The following is an 18,233-nucleotide window of genomic DNA, read 5'->3' on the forward strand; positions in this document are numbered from 1 at the left end:
AAAAGACACGATAGAAAATGCTTTGGCAGTGAAAGACATTCCCGGAGTTTCAAGTGGGGGAAATCATACTCTAAATGCTGAATATATTACTCGTCTGGAGCACAAGAATGAAGTGCCAAGGGGAGAATTGCAACAAGTTCAAGACTTGGCAAATCTGGTTGTAACAACCCTTCCGAACCCACCCCGCTTTCCATCATTAGACACACCAATCCCTAAATAATTTTCCCATCTAAACAACAATTTGCAAATACTCTTGTTACCATAACTATCATAACACCTCCTACTTCTTCTCATGTTATACCTCCGGTCACTCCTGCCAACCCACCAAATCCCCCTCATACATATACCGTTTGTTCTAAATTATGTTCACACCTCACAAGTTCCTCCAGTTAACTAACCCTGTCCATACCCTTCCTCAGAATACCACTACCCTCACCCATCTAAATGTGCATCATATACCAGTGACTGATGGTAAGTTATAATCTCATATTTTAGTCTCTTATTGCACTCTAGTTCACTGCACTTTATTCATATTTTAGCTTTAATTGGTAGTATTTTGCACTTATTGTGTGTTTTATGCCTTGTAGGAGTGATTTCGAGCTTTGTTGATGTTATGGAATGAATTCGAGCTATTTGGAGTTTTGAAGTCTGAGTAAAAGCCCAAAGGATTAAGCCGGAATCATGTTCGGGGGTCGAGGACCAAGTCTGGATATCAAAAATCGAAGTTTGAGTCGTACTCTGAGAAAACTCCACTGCCGCAGCGCGTGGGGCGCTGCAGTTGTACAAAAGTTGCTGCCTGATAGATGTTGAGCTCTCTGGATTTTCCCACTAATGCCCCGTATGGCACGTCTTTCCATGCAATGCGCCTGTGCAATTTTTACAGAGTGAAAATTCTATTTCGGCTAGGAGAAGGTGGTTTTGTCTGGGCCCGACTCTATTTGGTATAAATACATGAAAAAATATTATTTTCTGGACTTTTGACATACTTTAGACCTAAGGAAGCTAAGGAGGATTTAGAGGAGAAAAATCACAAGGATTTCATCATTCCTTCCTCACTCAAGACCCGAGTTTGGATTGAATTTATGTTTTTCTATACTTTAATTATATTTGTGACGAATTGCTCCATGTCTATGAAGTAGTTCTCTTTAGGGTTGGATGAATTTGGTGTATTGATAATTGTTTGTGGATTATAACTCTAGTTTTATATATTAAAGCATTTTTGAATGATTTAATTGTTGCATCTATATTCACTAGTTCATGTAATCGAGAGAGACATAACTTGTGATATCTTTGCATTATATTGTTGGTTGAGTTTATTAATTCTTCTTAGTAATCGAAAGAGGCTAGTTCAATCACTGATTAAACCTAGTTAGGAGGATAATCGTAAAGACCAATCCACTACGCATTCTTGCATATCTTCACGTGCTTAAATTGGTTCATCTCGCGAGGTTGAGACTTAATCGAGAGAAGAGTTTTTGCTGAATGTGTGAACTAATAATTGAGTGAATTCGAGAGACTCACTTAAACATTAGAAGTGAATTATCTAGAGTTAGATCCCAAACAATTATCTTGCACATATCCTATCAAAAACCTATCTTCTCCCATTGATAACCTTCTTTGCTTATTTCTTGTTTCGATTGTCACAAGTCAATAGCTTTAGACTCTTAGTTAATTTTAGTTAGAAAACATATAAATCTCAATTGTTGATCTTCTTGGATAGCAACCAAGCTAGAAACTACGAGAACACTATTTAAATCCAATCCATGTGGATACGATATTATACTATACTATATTTGATTAGCGAGCATAATTTAAGTGTGTGTTTTGAGCTCGTCAAATTTTGGCCTCGTTGTCGGGGATTGGCAATCAATAGTGTTTGAAATAGTTTGTAGTGCTAATTCAGGAATTTTTCTTTTTATTTATTTTTACGTTTGGTGTTCGTTGACTGTGCGCATGTTACAGGTTAAGATTGGTGCATGACTCAAGCTTTGCGAAAGAAGTGCTACCATACGAGTCAGAGATAGAAAAACAACTGCGACAACTAAGGAAAGAAAGAGATCTCACAGAGACTTCAGAAAAGGTTGGGCAATCCTCAACCAAAGAAATTATGGCTGGAAACGGTGATGATAATGTATATTTGGCTGCAAGAGAAGCAGCCCAACCACGAGAAAAAGCTGCACGAGATGCTGAGGAAGAAGCTATTAGAGATGCACAGATTATCTATGAAGAAGAGAGGGGTCGGAGAATTGCTCAAAATCAACCCGTGGTTGTAGACCAGTTCGAAAATATAGCTCCCATGCCTGGGAGACCTATGGGCGATTATGCTAGACCGGTCTACAATCAAGGATTATCAAGTATTAGACCACCTCCAATTATAGCTAATAATTTCGAATTGAAGCAAGGGTTGTTTCAAACCCTTCAGAATTGATGTGTCTTCAGAGGGAAGATGAATGAAGATCCAAACACACATCTAATGGACTTCGAGGAGATTATGAACACCTTTCAATACAATGGTGTGTCACGAGATGCAGTGTACTTAAGGGCATTCCCCTTCACACTCAAAGATGATGCAAAACAGTGGTTTCAAAGCTTACCCACGGGATCGATTAGAACATGGGAGGAGATGACCAAAAAATTCCTTGTTAAATATTTCTCCTCAGCTAAAACGGGCAAGTTTAGAAGAGAAATCCATAACTTCTGTCAGAACGAGATTGAAAATGTTTTTGAAGCATGAGAGAGGTTTAAGGAGATTGTTAGAAAGTGTCAACATAGCGAAATTGAACTCTGAATGCAACTCCAGGACTTTTGGGATGGATTGACATCGGCCTCATGTAAAACATTGAGCAATGCAGCTGGAGGCCCTTTGATGAAGAAGACTCCAGAAGAGATAGTCACAATTCTTGATGAGTTGTCTGAAGATGCAAATCAGTGGCCCTCTAAGAGTGCTGAAAGAAGAAGATCAACTAGTGTTCACCAAGTTGATGCTACTACATCTATGCAGGTACAACTTGATGATATGGTGAAAGAAATACGAAAGATGACCTTAGCCTCGATACAAAATGAGCCCCATGCAGTTTGTGATATATGTGGAAGATGACACCCTACTCATGAGTATCCAGCCTCAACTGAGGAAGTGAATGTTGTGGGAAACTACAATTTTAATGCAATGGGTCAGAGGAACCCCGGTTTTTCATGGAGTTCACCTGGGGGGTACTGCGAACGCTTGGAAAAAAATAACTCTAGACCCTAGGGACAAGGAGCTCCGGCATACCAAAATCAGCAGAGGCAGCAATTTCAGCCTCAACAGCCCATTCATCCTGGTCTAGAGGATCTAATGAAGGCCTTCATTATCAATACAGATGAGAGGCTGGACACCCATGGAGCAGCTATCAAGGAGTTGGGCACATCTTTTCAAAACCTGGAGAGACACGTGGGACAGATTGTAATAATATTATCTGAGAGGGCTCCAGGAACTCTCCCCACTGATATTGAGAGAAATTTCAAAGAAACAGTGAATGTTGTGACTCTGAGAAGTGGACAAGTGTTGAAAGATCCCACCCCGATCCAAAACGATGTGAAACTTGAAAAAGAAAGTGGGGATCAGCTAAAGAATGATGTTGATAAAAATAAGAAGGGCCAGATAAAAGCTGAGAAAAAGAAGAAGGGAGAAACTTCGAGAAGGGAGGAACATGATGAGAGCGAGCATATGCCTGCTTTACCTCCCCCCTAAAAGCTATCTAGAGAAAAGCTGGACAAGCAGTTTGGGAGATTTCTGGATGTGCTGAAATAGGTTGATGTAAACTTACCATTCACATAAGTGCTCTGACAAATGCATGCTTATGCCAAATTCTTGAAGGAGATCCTTACAAAGAAGAAGAAGATAGAAGATACCTCAGTGGTCAAGCTTACAGAGCATTACAGTATTTTATTGCAAAAACAAACTCTCATAAAAGTGTGGATATCCGGGGAGTTTTACTATACCTTGCTCATTGGGAACTATCAATTTTGATAAATCTTTGTGTGATTCTGGTGCCTCAATTAATCTAATGCCTCTATCTATTTACAGGAAATTGGAGAAGGAGATTGGAGAGATATGGTATGCACCAATATCGTTGCAGCTGGCAGACCAAATGACTTTAATACCCGAGGGGATAGTGGAAGATGTGTTAGTTCGATTGGATAAGTTCATATTTTCTGTGAATTTTATAGTGGTGAAAATGGAGGAAAACAAGAAGGTCCCCCTAATCCTAGGAAGATCATTCTTAGCGACGGGAAGAGTTATATTAGATATACACGAGAGAAAACTCATGGTTAGAGTGGGTGAGGAAACTGTGACTTTCGAGATGGATGGAGACAAGAGGGTACAACAAGACAAACCAGCTGCGAGTGTTGAGTGGAAAGTGAAGGGCTCAAAAGAGAAGGAAGCGGCGAGCAAGAAAGATAAGTATGGGGTGTACCCCAAAAAGGCTGAGAAGAAGCTGTCTGCATGGATGTGCGCATTAGTTCGGGCACGAGGAATGGAGCCGGACTTAGACTCAGACCCCGACTAGATATTCAGGAAAGTTTCCTCTACCTTATGCTTTTTAATTGTGTGTTATGGGGATATGCCACAACTTAAAGTGTGGGGTGGGGGATATTTGTATATATGTATGTATGTATATTAGTTTTCTGTTTGTTAGTTGTAGTAGTTAGAGAAAAAAAATTGAAAAACAAAACATAAAAATTTTAAAATTTTTGATTTTTCCCGACAATGGATATCTTCGACATGCTTCTTGAGGGATTAAAGTCGAAAGAAAAAAGACAAAAAGATTTTATTCTGTTAGGTAGTGTAATAATTTCCCCTTGGTTTTTGTTTGTGTCGTGGTTCTTTTTCAAGGGTTTTGTTTCAACCAGGTGTAGTTAGTTTTGTTTTGTAGAGTAGTAGGAAAACTTGTGCTATGATTTGAATTGAAAGAAATACCTCTTGACTTTATTATACCTTGAGAATAGTAAGTGCTTTAGTTGTGATGCTTAGGCTCAGTTTTTGACTCTTGTATAAGTATCTTAAATTATATGATCTTAACTTTGCTTAACTGCTTTGACTAGAGTGTCTTGATTGTCTAATCCTGAGTGAGTTATGTGCCATGTGTGTGGGAGGTTTTGTGTATTCTTTGCATTGCATTTGATGTTTATAACTTGCCCCGTGTGTTTGCAAAGCGAAATAGTCATTTTATTCAGTCTTGGAAGTGATATAGGCATTTCTTTGTTGAGCCAGTTATATGCTTTTACCCACCTAATTGTTATGTATCTTAGTTAACCCCATTGAGCGTGTAATCCTGTTTCTTTGGCAACCACATTTCAAGCCCTACCCATTTGTTTAAATTGATCATCTATTTGAACCTTATACCTCTCATGAGCACTTGAATTTGTTATGAACTTTGTAAACGTTGAAGTGTGGGGTGGTTGGTTTGGATTTTGAGTGGAACTATTGAAATAAGAAGAAAAATGCAATGTTTTGAAAAAGAAAGAGCCACTTGAATTGAAAAAGACAAAAAAAAGGGTATGATTGTGAAAAAAAATATTCCTTGATAGTGGTAACTTGATGTAATTGTACTTAAAGAAGTAGGGAGTTAATGTATATTGATGTGAAGGTAGGGTTATGGCTTGACAAAAGTGTGGGGTTTTGAATGGTTAATTGTATGTATTAAAGTGATTAAGGAGGTGTAGTCACTCTTATATCCAAAAGTATCCTACACATCCTAGAGCCTACATTACAAACGATTAAAGTCCTACTTGATCCTTGACTGAATGAGCTCAATTAGTAGAGTAGTACACTATGGGCAAGCCTATGGTACATATTTTGTGGCATATGAATGTTATTTCTGAGAGTGAGTGAATTCTTTCTATCTTGAGTTCCTGATTGTTTTTAAATTTTATTGTGTGTTGAACTACTCTCTATTGTTGTGTGAGGGCACTTGATTCATGAAGGAAAGGTAATGTCGTTAACCTCTGTGTTAGAGTAAATGAGCGGGTTGTGAAAAATGCGTGGTGTTTTTGAGTCAAATCTTGAGGCGATGATGTTACAGTATTGTGCTTAATCTGTTTTAAATATTCTTGGTGTGATGAGTTATTAGAGTTGTTGAAATAGGTCGTGTCTATATGAAGTGTAGTTTGATTGTTCAAGGACGAGCAATGGTTTAAGTGTGGGGTGTTGATGGTAGGCTATATTCTCGTATTTTAGTCGCTTATTGCACTCTAATTCACTGCACTTTATTCGTGTTTGAGCTTTAATTGGTAGTGTTTTGCACTTATTGTGTGTTTTATGCCTTGTATGAGTGATTTTGAACTATATAGATGTTATGGAATGAATTAGAGCTATTTGAAGCTTTGAAGTCTGAGTAAAAGTCTAAAATATTAAGCCAGGATTGTGTTCGGGGGTCGAGAACCAAGTCCGGACGTCAAAAATCGAAGTTTGAGTCGTACTCTGAGAAAACCCCACTGCCACGACGCGTGGGGAGCCGCGGTTGTACAAAACTTGCTGCTTGACAGATTTTGAGCTCTCTGGATTTCCCCATTAATGCCCCGCATGGCGTGTCGCCCCATGCGGCGCGCCTGTGCAATTTTTACAAAGTGAAAATCCTATTTCAGCTAGGAGAAGGTGGTTTCCTCTGGGCCCGACCCTACTTGGTATAAATACATGGAAAACGTTATTTTCTGGAATTTTGACATACTTTAGACCTAAGGAAGCTAAGGAGGAGTTGGAGGAGCAAAAGCACAAGGATTTCATCATTCCTTCCTCACTCAAGACCCGAGTTTGGATTGAATTTATGTTTTCCTATACTTTAATTATATTTGTGATGAATTGCTCCATGTCTATGGAGTAGTTCTCTTTAGGGTTGGATGGATTTGGTGTATTGATGATTATTTGTGAATTATAACTCTAGTTTTATGTATTGAAGCATTTTTGGATGATTTAATTGTTGCATCTCTATTCACTAGTTCATGTAATCGAGAGAGTCATAACTTGTGATATCTTTGCATTATATTGTTGGTTGAGTTCATTAATTCTTCTTAATAATCGAAAGAGGCTAGTTGAATCATTGATTAAACCTAGTTAGGAGGATAATCGAGAGAGGTTCTCCTAAAGACGAATCCACTATGCATTCTTGCATATCTTCACGTGCTTAAATTGGTTCATCTCGCGAGGTTGAGACTTAATCGAGAGAGGAGTTTTTACTGAATGTGTGAACTAATAATTGAGTGAATTCGAGAGTCTCACTTAAACATTAGAAGTGAATTATCTAGAGTTAGATCCCAAACAATTATCTTGCACCTATCCTATCAAAACCCTATCTTCTCCCATTGATAACCTTCTTTGCTATTCCTTGTTTCGATCGTCACTAGTCAATAGCTTTAGACTCTTAGTTAATTTTAGTTAGAAATCATATAAATCTCAATTTTTGATCATCTTGGATAGCAACCAAGCTAGAAACTACGAGAACACTATTTAAATTCAATCCCTGTGGATACGATATTATACTATACTATATTTGATTAGCGAGCATAATTAAAGTGTGTGTTTCTAACTTGTCAAATTTTGACACACATTGATGTTTCTCACAAGCTATGTGTTCCACGAGTATGTGCGATAGAAGAAATAACCTGCACAACAACCGTTATGATCATATGTACCTTCAAATAGATTAGTATGCTGAGATGGAGAATAATGCAAAGGTGTCATGACCCAAATCCTACCATAGGGGTTGTTATGGCATCTAGTTCCTAAGACTAGGTAATCCTGTCACATAACGATACTATCAAAATATAACAACACTAAACTTTGCACACAAGTTTCAAATGATAAAACGAACATATTCCAAGTCCCGAAACTAAAATCCGAACCTAATAGTCACAATGTCAACCCATGGTCAAACTTAAAAAATTTTAAAACCTTTAAATTGCCAACTTTCGGCAAAAAGAGCCAATTCATCGTAGGAACCTCCAAATTCAATTTCGGGCATACGCCTAAGTCCAAAATCACCATACGGACCTACTGGTATAATCAAAACACCGTTTTGGGGTGTTTTTTGATGTTTGGATGTAAATGTATATTTGTAGTGCATTGCTTACCTTATATTTTAGTGTTTTAATGATTAATTGTGCGATGTTTGAGCTTAATTGTGTCATTTTTATCTGTAACTTCATTGGAGGATGAAAACGCGTGAAGGTTGCACACAATGATGTCAAAGATACAGAAAAAGAGCACAAAAAGGCAAAATAATTACGTGAGGCCCAGAACCAGGCGCCAAACCAGGAGACTCCTGGTCCCAAGCGATATGCACCGTGCGACACAACAGGCTTAGCGAGCTCCAGGGTGCGCTCTACACGAGGCCTCGCGAGCTCTGAGGCCTGGCCCTTTCCCAGTCCGTGCATTAAACATTTTCCACTTGGATTTGGGCTTGGGGACTCCGACCCTAACCTATAAATACCCCCTAAACATGATATTTTGGGGGTTGATTAATTTTGGAGCCGACAAAAGGAATAGAAATAGAAACGGAGCACAAAATTCATCGATTATTCCATCTTTCATCTAGTATTCATAGTTTTTATGTTTAAAAATAATATTTTAATTATTGTCATGAACATGAGTGACTAAGAACCTTATTATTCTGGGGTTATGGGTCGTTATTGACTATTGTAGTTTGACAGTTGATATTATTGCTTGATTTTATCATATTAATTTATTTATTCAATCTTGTACTTAATTATTCTATTGCATAGCTAACAATGGAATACTATGTACGAATTTATAGTTGAACTCGAAAGTGGGAACCATAGATTGCATATAAGATTAAATAGAGTAAGTTCTGGAATCCTGTCATCGGAGAATAGATTCGCGATTATGATAGACATATTCTATTTGCCTTTCTTTGTTATTTTTGCAGGAAATACGCATGCATTCTTGTTAATTTTTATTATATAGACATATAGTCTTATGTTGGCTTAAATAGGCAAGGGAAGCATCGGAAGAACTTCGCAAGCATAACAAACCATGTTAACCAACAAATTAGATAAATCAAGTGATTAAATCAACATAAATAGTGCAATAGGAGAGACATTCATCCCATAACCCCGGAATATTTTGTTAGCTTTTTTTAGCAAATGTACCACTAGGCAGGTTTCCTAGTGGTTACTATATATAAATCAATCCAAAATCAGTTCCAATGTTTACAACTTGTCCAAAACCAAAACTAAAAGGAGTAGCACTACAACTAACTACAATGAGTATGCTAACTATTACATGAAGTAATGAACAAGCTTTCAAAGCATTGTGTTGTGCGTATCCAGAAGCCAAGGGCAAAACCTCATAGTAGCATCTCTAAATATCTCACAAGGTGCCAAGTTTTGCATTCCATAGGACATGGAAAATGTGAACCTCCAACCTCCAACACAACATGCAGTACCTCTCCAGGAATCCAAACTACATGTATATGACTAAATGTTGAACATGAAACTAGAAATGAAAGACCTGAGATAGCAGAATGAGCACCTCATCATAGCATATGAGCACTTAGACCTAAATGTAAGGCTAAATACACAAATATGGACTTGTTCGTGCACTTCCAAAGGCTGCCAGTGATAGCTTTGAATGAACTGAATTGTCTTCTTTGTACACCGTATGTGTACACTACCAGGACTTCTCTAGGATGAGACTATGATCATGCTAACCCCACTAGACAGTAATGTGTAAGCAAGAAGTACTAAGATATCAACTATAGTATACATTGTGACAAACTTATACATTGGATTCCATATGAAAGCTGCTAGAAGACCCTTCAATTGCCTGATTTTCATATACATTCCATACAGTGCCATGTCATCTCCAGATTGAGCATGAAACCATGCTAATACACTAGATAACAACATGACAACATACAGTCAAAGACGAGAAAAAATAGGTAGAAACATCTAGAACTGCTTCATCAATCAGGTGTCCTTCTCTTGGCAATCCTAACCCTAAGGCTGGGCACTTGAGCTTTGTCAAAATTTAATAGTCTTCTTCCTACAGTAGGTAATTCATAGAATGTGTTAAATGTGGTTGTAACTGCAAAAGAAAACATAAAGTTAGCTAAAATATCTGCCAATGCATTGCCGTCCATTAGCACATGCTAGAAGATCATATTAAAGTGGTCCTTCACCTCCTTAATCCTCTTCACTTCTGCCACAATGCACCAAGGAGGATCACATTCTCCTTATATGATCTTTTTCATCACCAAGGAGTCAGTTTCAATTATAAGAGGGTGCAGCTCTTGTTCCACACATTATGCCAATCCTCTAACTATGGCCCTTGCCTCTGCTACAATGGTGGGTGTCTCCTCTATAATCTGTGCCCTAGCATACACCAAATCTCCAACACTGTCCCTTACACAAAAACCAAATGAGCTTGGCCCTAGATTGCCCCTTGAAACTCCATCAGTGTTACACTTGTACCATCCCACATGTGGCACTTTCCATGTTACTCTTCTAGTCACAAGAACATGCTTATATCCTTCAAAGAACTTGATCATGTCCGGCCACAAGAAAGGGATAAGAGAAAGCCAAGGATACCTCGCCTTTTCTAAGTAGTGAAGTGTATTATTGAATTCATGAATCACTATATTATATGACACTGCTCCACCATTTCTAAATGCATTCCTCCTCTTCCACAACTCCCAAGTAACAACGGCTGAAACTGCCTGATATAAGGGCTTCAATTTTTTACAACATTGAGTATTCCACCAAGCTCTAATGACTTGATGAACCTGTACCAGTTGTATATAAATCCATGTTGCACCAAAGAACACCTTCCAAACCCTAGAGGCAGTGGAACTAGTAAAAAACAAATGATCAAAAGACTCTTCTTGTGGTTGTTGACAATACCAACACCTTGATACATGCAAATAGCCATTCATTATCCATAAATAATCAGTAGGAAATTTAAATCTCCATAGAAAGAAGGATATCTTAAATGGCAAACCTCTAATCCATATGTTTTTGAATTCTGGATAGGGTTTGCCAAGCACTACTCATAGAAAACTTACCTGAAGCAGCCCAGTAATCATCACTACCATCAAAGTGTATATTGTGCCTAATATGATCAGCTATCTCCTCAGAAAATGTTTGCTCTAACAGCTGCTCATTCCATCCTTCACCTTATCTCAAATCTGCCACCTCTTGGATGCCTTCATTAGTAGGAAATTCTGGAGGTACTACATGATACAAGGACCCAATTTTGATCCAATTTTCATGCCACACATTGGTAAAACCCCTTTGCATCTACCACCATATTTCATGCTCCACATCCTGCCTTGCATTCAACATTTGCCTCCAAACATGTGACCCTCCTCTAAACTGCACCACTGTTGGTATCTCTGTCTTGCAGTACTTATTCCATATAAAATTTGACCACAATTATTTTGTGGTCCTAAATATCCACCATTGCTTAGCAAATAGTGCCTTCGATACATCCACCAAAGACCTGAACCCTAATCCACGTTCTTCTTTGGGAAGACACAAGTTGTGCCATAAAGACCAATGCCTACTCCTGCCTTCTTTCTTTGTGCTCCATAAGAACCTTGCAAAGAGCTTATGTAGATGTTCTAGTACATTGTTAGGTGGATCAAGAACTGAAAATAAGTGCATTGGTATGCTTTGCAACACACTAGTAATGAGTGTAACCTTGCCTCCATATGATAATAATTTGCCTTTCCATGAATGCAGTTTTGCCTTTACCTTCTTGATAAGATCTTCATAATAATCCTTCCTTCTTCTAGTGTAGAAGATAGGACATCCCAAGTAAGTAAATGGGAATTCACCTTTATAAAATCATGTGGAATCACCTACTTCTTGAAACAAAGCATTAGCTACATTAGCATGCATATTGTAGGAACTCTTGGACTTATTGATAAGCTGGCCTGAAATCTTCTCATAACTGCCCAAGACTGCCATCACCTTCTTCAAAGAATCCAGATGAGCTGAGGCAAAGATGATGGTATCATCAACATATGCTATATGATTCAAAGGATTAGTCCACTTAGGCATCCCAAATCCAACAAAAGACTTATCCTCAAACAATTTATTCAAGGACCTTGATAACACCTCTGCAGATAGTATGATCAAGGCAGAAGAAAGTGGATCTCCTTGCTTAACACCCCTTGTGGATTGGAAAAAACTTGAAAATTGCCCATTCACCAAGACTAAGTATCAATTATTTGACAGCAGGTTCCAGACCATGTTAATAAAATGCTCAACAAATCACATCTTCCTTAGCACATGCAACAAATATTTCCATAAAACCCTATCATATGCCTTGGTCATGTCTAACTAAATCACCACATTAGCACGCTTAACCCTTAGCCTTATGTTAGTGACAATCTCTTGTGTGAGAAGTATGTTCTACAAAATGCTCATTTCTTTCACAAATCCAAATTGATTAGGTAAAATCAGTAAAGGCAAAAACTTTTCAAGTCTATCATGAAAAATCACCTTGTTGATGAAGTTACTCAAGCTTATAGGTCTCAAGTCTGAAAATGTTTGCACCCTTGGCTTCTTTGGCAGTAAACCAAGTTTGTATGTGCGATGGACTTAGGCAAAGATGCACCACCATAAGAATGTAGTACCATACTGTGTATGTCATAGAGAATGATCTCCCTACACTCTTGATAGAATGTCCTAGTGAATCCATCAGGACCACTAGCACTATCACCGCTAAGTTCAAAAATAACTCCCCTGACCTCCTCAAGTGTAGGATACCTACAAAGCTCCAGGTTCTGCTCCATAGTGACCATAGAAGGTACATTATTTAGTAAAGAGAAATAGGTAGGATCAGCCTCTTTAGAGAACTATCTCTAATTGAAATCCACTGCAGCATTAGCGATTTGATCATGATCTTCCACCCAATCCCCATCTTCATTCTGGATCCTATTCAATTGAAGATTCTTCCTCTTGCCATTGACATGGTTGTGAAAGAAACTAGTGTTTCTATCACCCTCAGCAAACCATGTCATTCCTGCCTTTTGCTTTCAATTGTTCCTCAATACTCAAATACTTTTTCAATTCTACTTGAGCCTTTTGAAGAACAATCCTATTGTCAATGGTTGGTTCCTCCTCAAACAACATCTCCTTCACCTTTACAATATCCTCCAGTATTGCTAATTGCTTGAAGATGTTTCCATATGTGCACTCTTCACCTTTTTCAACTTGTGTTTGAACATGAGAAAATGATCACCTATAAAGTCAACATGCCAATTCTGCCTCACCATCTCTTTGAATGATTCATGCTTGGTCTAGAAGTTCAAAAACCTGAATGGTTTGACATAATTTGTGGCATGTTGTCTACAAATTAAGAATAAATGTGCATGATCAGAGCCTGTTCTTATCGAGTGTTCCACTTCAATTGTAGGAAAAAGATTTTGAAATGGCAAGTTCACAAATATCCTGTACAATCTTTTAAAAATGCACTCAACATTAGTTCTACCGTTCCACCAAGTGACAGGACTCCCCTTGAACCCTAGATCAAGGTCCTCATAAAAAAGCAAAGTCCTCATACTCTGGAGGATGTACTGGCAAGCCACCAATCTTCTCATCCTCATGAAGTACCACATTAAAGTCTCCACCTACCACCCAATGCAACTCCATATTACTTGCAAGGTAATACAAATTATCCCACAACTCCAATCTCTCAAGTGCAGAACACTTTGCATACACAATAGTCATCATAACATGGTGTCCAATGTCTTGATGAAATATTTAAATTGTTACCTGCTGCTCAGTCTCCATCACAAGTTCCCATTCCTTACAACATCAATAAACAGCCAAATCTTACCATTAATATTTGACACAACTTCCATGTTTAGTCTTCTCCTATACCCCTCAATATGTCTCAAATTTTGAAATGGTTCCATCAAAGCAATCACAAAGAATCCTTGTTCCCTTTGCATGTTGATCACCCTCTAAAAGGATTGTTGAGTGTTCACAGACCTTATGTTCCAAATCAAAGCTTTGATCATCATTTAGTTTGTGAAACTACCCCTTTGGACAATGATGTTTGGCGATAAATACATATTTTTAGTGCATTGCTTACCTTATATTTTTTCAATGATTAAATGCGCGACGTTTGGGCTTAATTGTGTCGTTTTTATGTGTAGGAGCATTGGAGGATGAAAATCCTTAAAGGTTGCACACAAGGATGTCAAAGATACACAAAAAGAGCACGAAAAGACAAAAATCGGACAAACTCCAGAACCAAGCATCAGGCCAGGCGATGCCTGGTCTTGGGCGCGGTATACCAGGTGCAGGAGTGGGCTAAGCTTGCTCTGAGGCGCTGTACACCAGGCCTCGCGATCTTTGAGGCCTGGTCCTTTCCTAATCCGTGCATTAGACGTGTTCTACTTGGATTTGGGCTTGGGGACTCCGAACCTCACTATTAATACCCCCTAAATGTGATTAGTGAGGGGTTGGTCAATTTTTGATGCAAGCAAAGGCAAAGAAACACAAACGGAGCACGAAATTCATCATTCTTCCATCTTCCATCAAGTATTCATAGGTTTTATATTTAAACACAATATTTTGAGTATTGTCATGAATATGAGTGGCTAAGAACATCATTATTCTGGGTTTATGGGTTATTATTGACTATTGTAGTTTGACGGTTGATAATATTGTTTGATTTTATCACATTAATTTTTTTTATTCAATCTAGCACTTAATTATTTTATTGCATAGCTAACAATAGAGTGCTATCTATGAATCTATTGTTGAACTCGAAAGTGAGAACTATAAATTGCATATAAGATTGAATAGAGTAAGTTCTTGAATTCGGGCATCGGAGAATAGATTCGTGATTAGGATAGACATATTCTAGTTGCCTTACTTGGTTATATTTACAGTAAATACACATGCATTCTTGTTAATTCTGATTCTGTAGACACATAGTGTTAGGGTTGGCTTGAATAGGTGAGTGGAGCGTTGAAAGAACTTCGTGAGCAAAATAAACCTTGTTAATCAACAATTTAGATAAATCAAGTGATTAAATCAATCAAAAAAATGCAATAGGAGAGACATTAATCCAATAACCCCAGAATATTCCCATCTCATTGAATTCTTCTAAGTGTTTATTTTTTCTACTTGCGATTCTCTTATTTGCTTATTAGTTCATAGTACTTTAGTTAGTAAAAACCACAATCATCTTCTTCAAAATATCTTGAACAAATAACTCGTAACTAGTTTAGTTTAGGAAGTAGTTGATCATAAATCCTCGTGGTAACGATACTCTCTCATCACTTTATTACTTGTCGATCACGTATATGTAGGTGTGCGTTTGGACCCAACAAGTTTTTGGCCCGTTGCCGGGATTTAGAAATTATCCATTTGTCTAAAATAAGCTTTTATATTTTTGTTTCTTCGAGTTTTATTTTGTTTTAGTGTTTCTGACACTATAGGTGTTCACCTTGAATGCTAAGAAGAAGTAACAATATGAACAATCTTCCTCTTCCTGTTCCTGAACCCGAAAGACTCCTCCATATGTTAAGGAGGGAGGTGGAAGAAAGAGCAAGAATTGCAAAGATGGGCATTGTAATCCAACCATAACCAATAAAGATGGCAGAAAACGAAGAGAGACCGATGATTGAAGCCGCAAGGCCTAGTCTCGCGAACATGAATTAGGCTATCATGAAGCCTGATATAACTAGGCACTTTGAGCTGAAACATTACATGGTACAACTGATTCAATCCACAAGGCTATTTGTGGGGTTGTCAAGTGAAGATACCCAAAGGCATATACAAAATTTTTTGGAGATTACGGATACATATAACTATCCGAACGTTTCCAAGGACTATGTCACACTAACTTTGTTTCCCTTTTATCTAATGGGGGAAGCAAAGGAATGGTTAAACAAAGAGCCCGCATACTTGATCCACACTTGGGATGATCTAGCACAAAAATTCTTAATCAAACTTTTTACCACGAAGAAGACAAAGGCACTGAGGAGCCAAATTCTTGGGTTTCAACAACGAGATGGTAAGGCTCTTCGTCAAGCTTGGGAAAGATACAAGAAACTACTCAGAGATTACCCACATCACTGTCAGACTGATGAAGTCCTGGATCATACTTTGTTGATGGGTTAGACGAAGCATCCAAGATGAATCTTGATTCAGCCTGTGGCGGTAGTTGCATGGCTAAGTTGTATACTGAAATCTAGATGCTGCTGAATAAATTTATGGCTAATGATAACAATTGGCAATGAGACGGGGAACCACAGAGAGAACTTTAACAAAAGGTTGTAGGTGTTACTAGGCTTGATGATTTCTTAGCCATGAGAACTGATATAGCAAAGTTAGCCAATCAGGTAAATAAAATGACGATGCAACAAGCGCAGCCGATGCAGTAGGTGCAACAAATTTTTACATGTTGTGAAATTTGTGGAGAAGGTCACATGAGTGACCAATGTCCGGTGAATCCCGAATCTATTTATTAAATGGGCCAGCAAGGTAAAGGTCCAATGAAATAGAACACACAATATAGGAACACCTATAATCCTAACTAGAGGAATCACCCGAATTTCTCATGGGGTGGAAAGCAGGCCACTCAAAATCAATACAGGCTTTAGGGGAACTATAATCAGCCTCAAAAGCCACCTCAACAAGAAGATGAAAGGACTAATTATATGTTGAAAAAGCTGTTAATTGACAACCAGCAATTGAGGACAGATTTTCAAAATTTAGAAAGGTAGATTGGGCAGTTAGTTGCACAACAAAATACCCGACGTACTGGAGCACTCCCAAGTGATACTGAGAAAAATCCCATCGAATAGGTACAAGCAATTAAACTAAGAAGTGGGAAAGCATTGGAGGAGCTGCCACCTAAAAAGTATGTGCCTAAAGAAGTTTTTGAAAGATTGGTACCACAACCAGAGGTAGAAGCTGAAAAGAAAGATGATGAACACATGCAAGAGATTGAGGCAAGGCCACCACCGCCTTTTCCTCAAAGGTTGCAAAAGTCGAAAGATGAGTCCAAGTGCAAAAGTTCTTAGATATCTTGAGCTAGGTGCGGGTGAATCTACCTTTGATTGAAGTTCTGCAAGAAGTTCCTAAATATGCCAAGTACTTGAGAGACATTGTGGCCAATAAAAGAAGGTTGACAGTGTTTAAAACGGTTGCACTTACTGAAGAGTTCAGTGCTAGAGTACCGAGTAAGATCCCGCCTAAGTTGAAGGATCCAGGTTATTTCACAATTGCCTTGGCGATCAGAAAACATAAGGTTGGTAGAGCCTTGTGTAATCTGGGAGAGAGCATAAATTTGATGCCTTTATCTATTTTCAAGAAGCTCAAATTGGGAGCACCTAGGCCTACTACTATGACTCTACAACTAGTGGATCAGTCATTAGCAGTGCTTGAAGGAATAATTGAAGATGTGCTGGTGCGAGTGGGGAAGTTTATCTTTCCCGTTGAGTTTATTATTCTTGACTACATGGCCGATGAGGAAGTTCCAATTATTTTGGGGAGACCATTATTGGCCACTGGAGGAGCACTTATTGATGTGAGGGAACACAAGCTAAAGATGAGAGTGCATGATAAAGAAGTTGCATTTAATGTGTACAAGGCACTCAACCTGCCCAAGCATTACGAGGACTTGTGCATGATTTTGGTGATTGAACCAAAGGTAATAGAGCCCGGGATTGATGTGAGTGTTGATGATATCACAAAGAGAAGTGAGCCTGAAAAACTTCAGTTGGTTAAAAATGTAAAATTGTGTAAGAGAAAGATAAAGAAGTTGCGTGACAAGAACCTTGCGCATTGTGAGTTTGAGCCAGGTCAATCCGTGTTTGTGCTTAAGTCAAGATTGAAGCTCTTCCCTCAAAAGCTCCAGACTTGATGGTGTAGTCCATTTGAGGTAGGTTGTGCTACAAGGCATGGCGATGTGGAACTTAGGGATCACATACATGGTGACACATTTTTCGTCAAAGAGCAAAGAGTCAAACACTATTGGAGTGGTGGTGTTTGTTGTCACCAAACTCTGCGGATTGTACATTAGTATATTAGTATCTTCTAGCTTCTTATTTTGTTTTTGTAGTAGAGTAGTATCTTAGTAGTAGTTTTAATAGCTTAATTATAAGGAATTTTATTTTTTTGAAAAACTTCGGACTTTTCCCGACGATGGATCTCTTAGGCGGTTTTCTTGAGGGATTAAATTCTACAAAAAAAATTTTGAAAAACAA

General features: G+C 38.3%; 1 protein-coding gene and 1 non-coding gene across 2 annotated transcripts; one reads left to right on the plus strand and one right to left on the minus strand.

Annotated features, from left to right (window-relative positions):
- Positions 1 to 2,671: 2,671 nt before the first annotated feature.
- Positions 2,672 to 2,778, minus strand: LOC117279322 (small nucleolar RNA R71). Its single transcript, XR_004509734.1, has one exon. It is a non-coding gene; the product is annotated as a small nucleolar RNA R71 (small nucleolar RNA).
- Positions 2,779 to 16,331: 13,553 nt separating this feature from the next.
- Positions 16,332 to 17,890, plus strand: LOC104106834 (uncharacterized). Its single transcript, XM_009615475.1, has 3 exons — positions 16,332 to 16,364; positions 16,830 to 16,976; positions 17,063 to 17,890. Exons 1-3 carry the CDS (start codon positions 16,332 to 16,334, stop codon positions 17,888 to 17,890), a joined length of 1,008 nt encoding a protein of 335 aa, XP_009613770.1.
- The last annotated feature ends 343 nt before the right edge of the window (positions 17,891 to 18,233 follow it).

This window comes from Nicotiana tomentosiformis, chromosome 3 (genome assembly GCF_000390325.3).
Source record: "Nicotiana tomentosiformis chromosome 3, ASM39032v3, whole genome shotgun sequence".
Taxonomy (NCBI): domain Eukaryota; kingdom Viridiplantae; phylum Streptophyta; class Magnoliopsida; order Solanales; family Solanaceae; genus Nicotiana; species Nicotiana tomentosiformis.

Bases quoted from the DNA above. Each gene is read 5' to 3' on its own strand.
- LOC104106834 (XM_009615475.1), top strand. From the start codon at position 16,332: ATGAGAACTGATATAGCAAAGTTAGCCAATCAG. The intron at 16,365-16,829 runs GTAAATAAAATG...CCCATCGAATAG, and splicing joins TAGCAAAGTTAGCCAATCAG to GTACAAGCAATTAAACTAAG. The intron at 16,977-17,062 runs GCAAGGCCACCA...ATCTTGAGCTAG, and splicing joins AACACATGCAAGAGATTGAG to GTGCGGGTGAATCTACCTTT.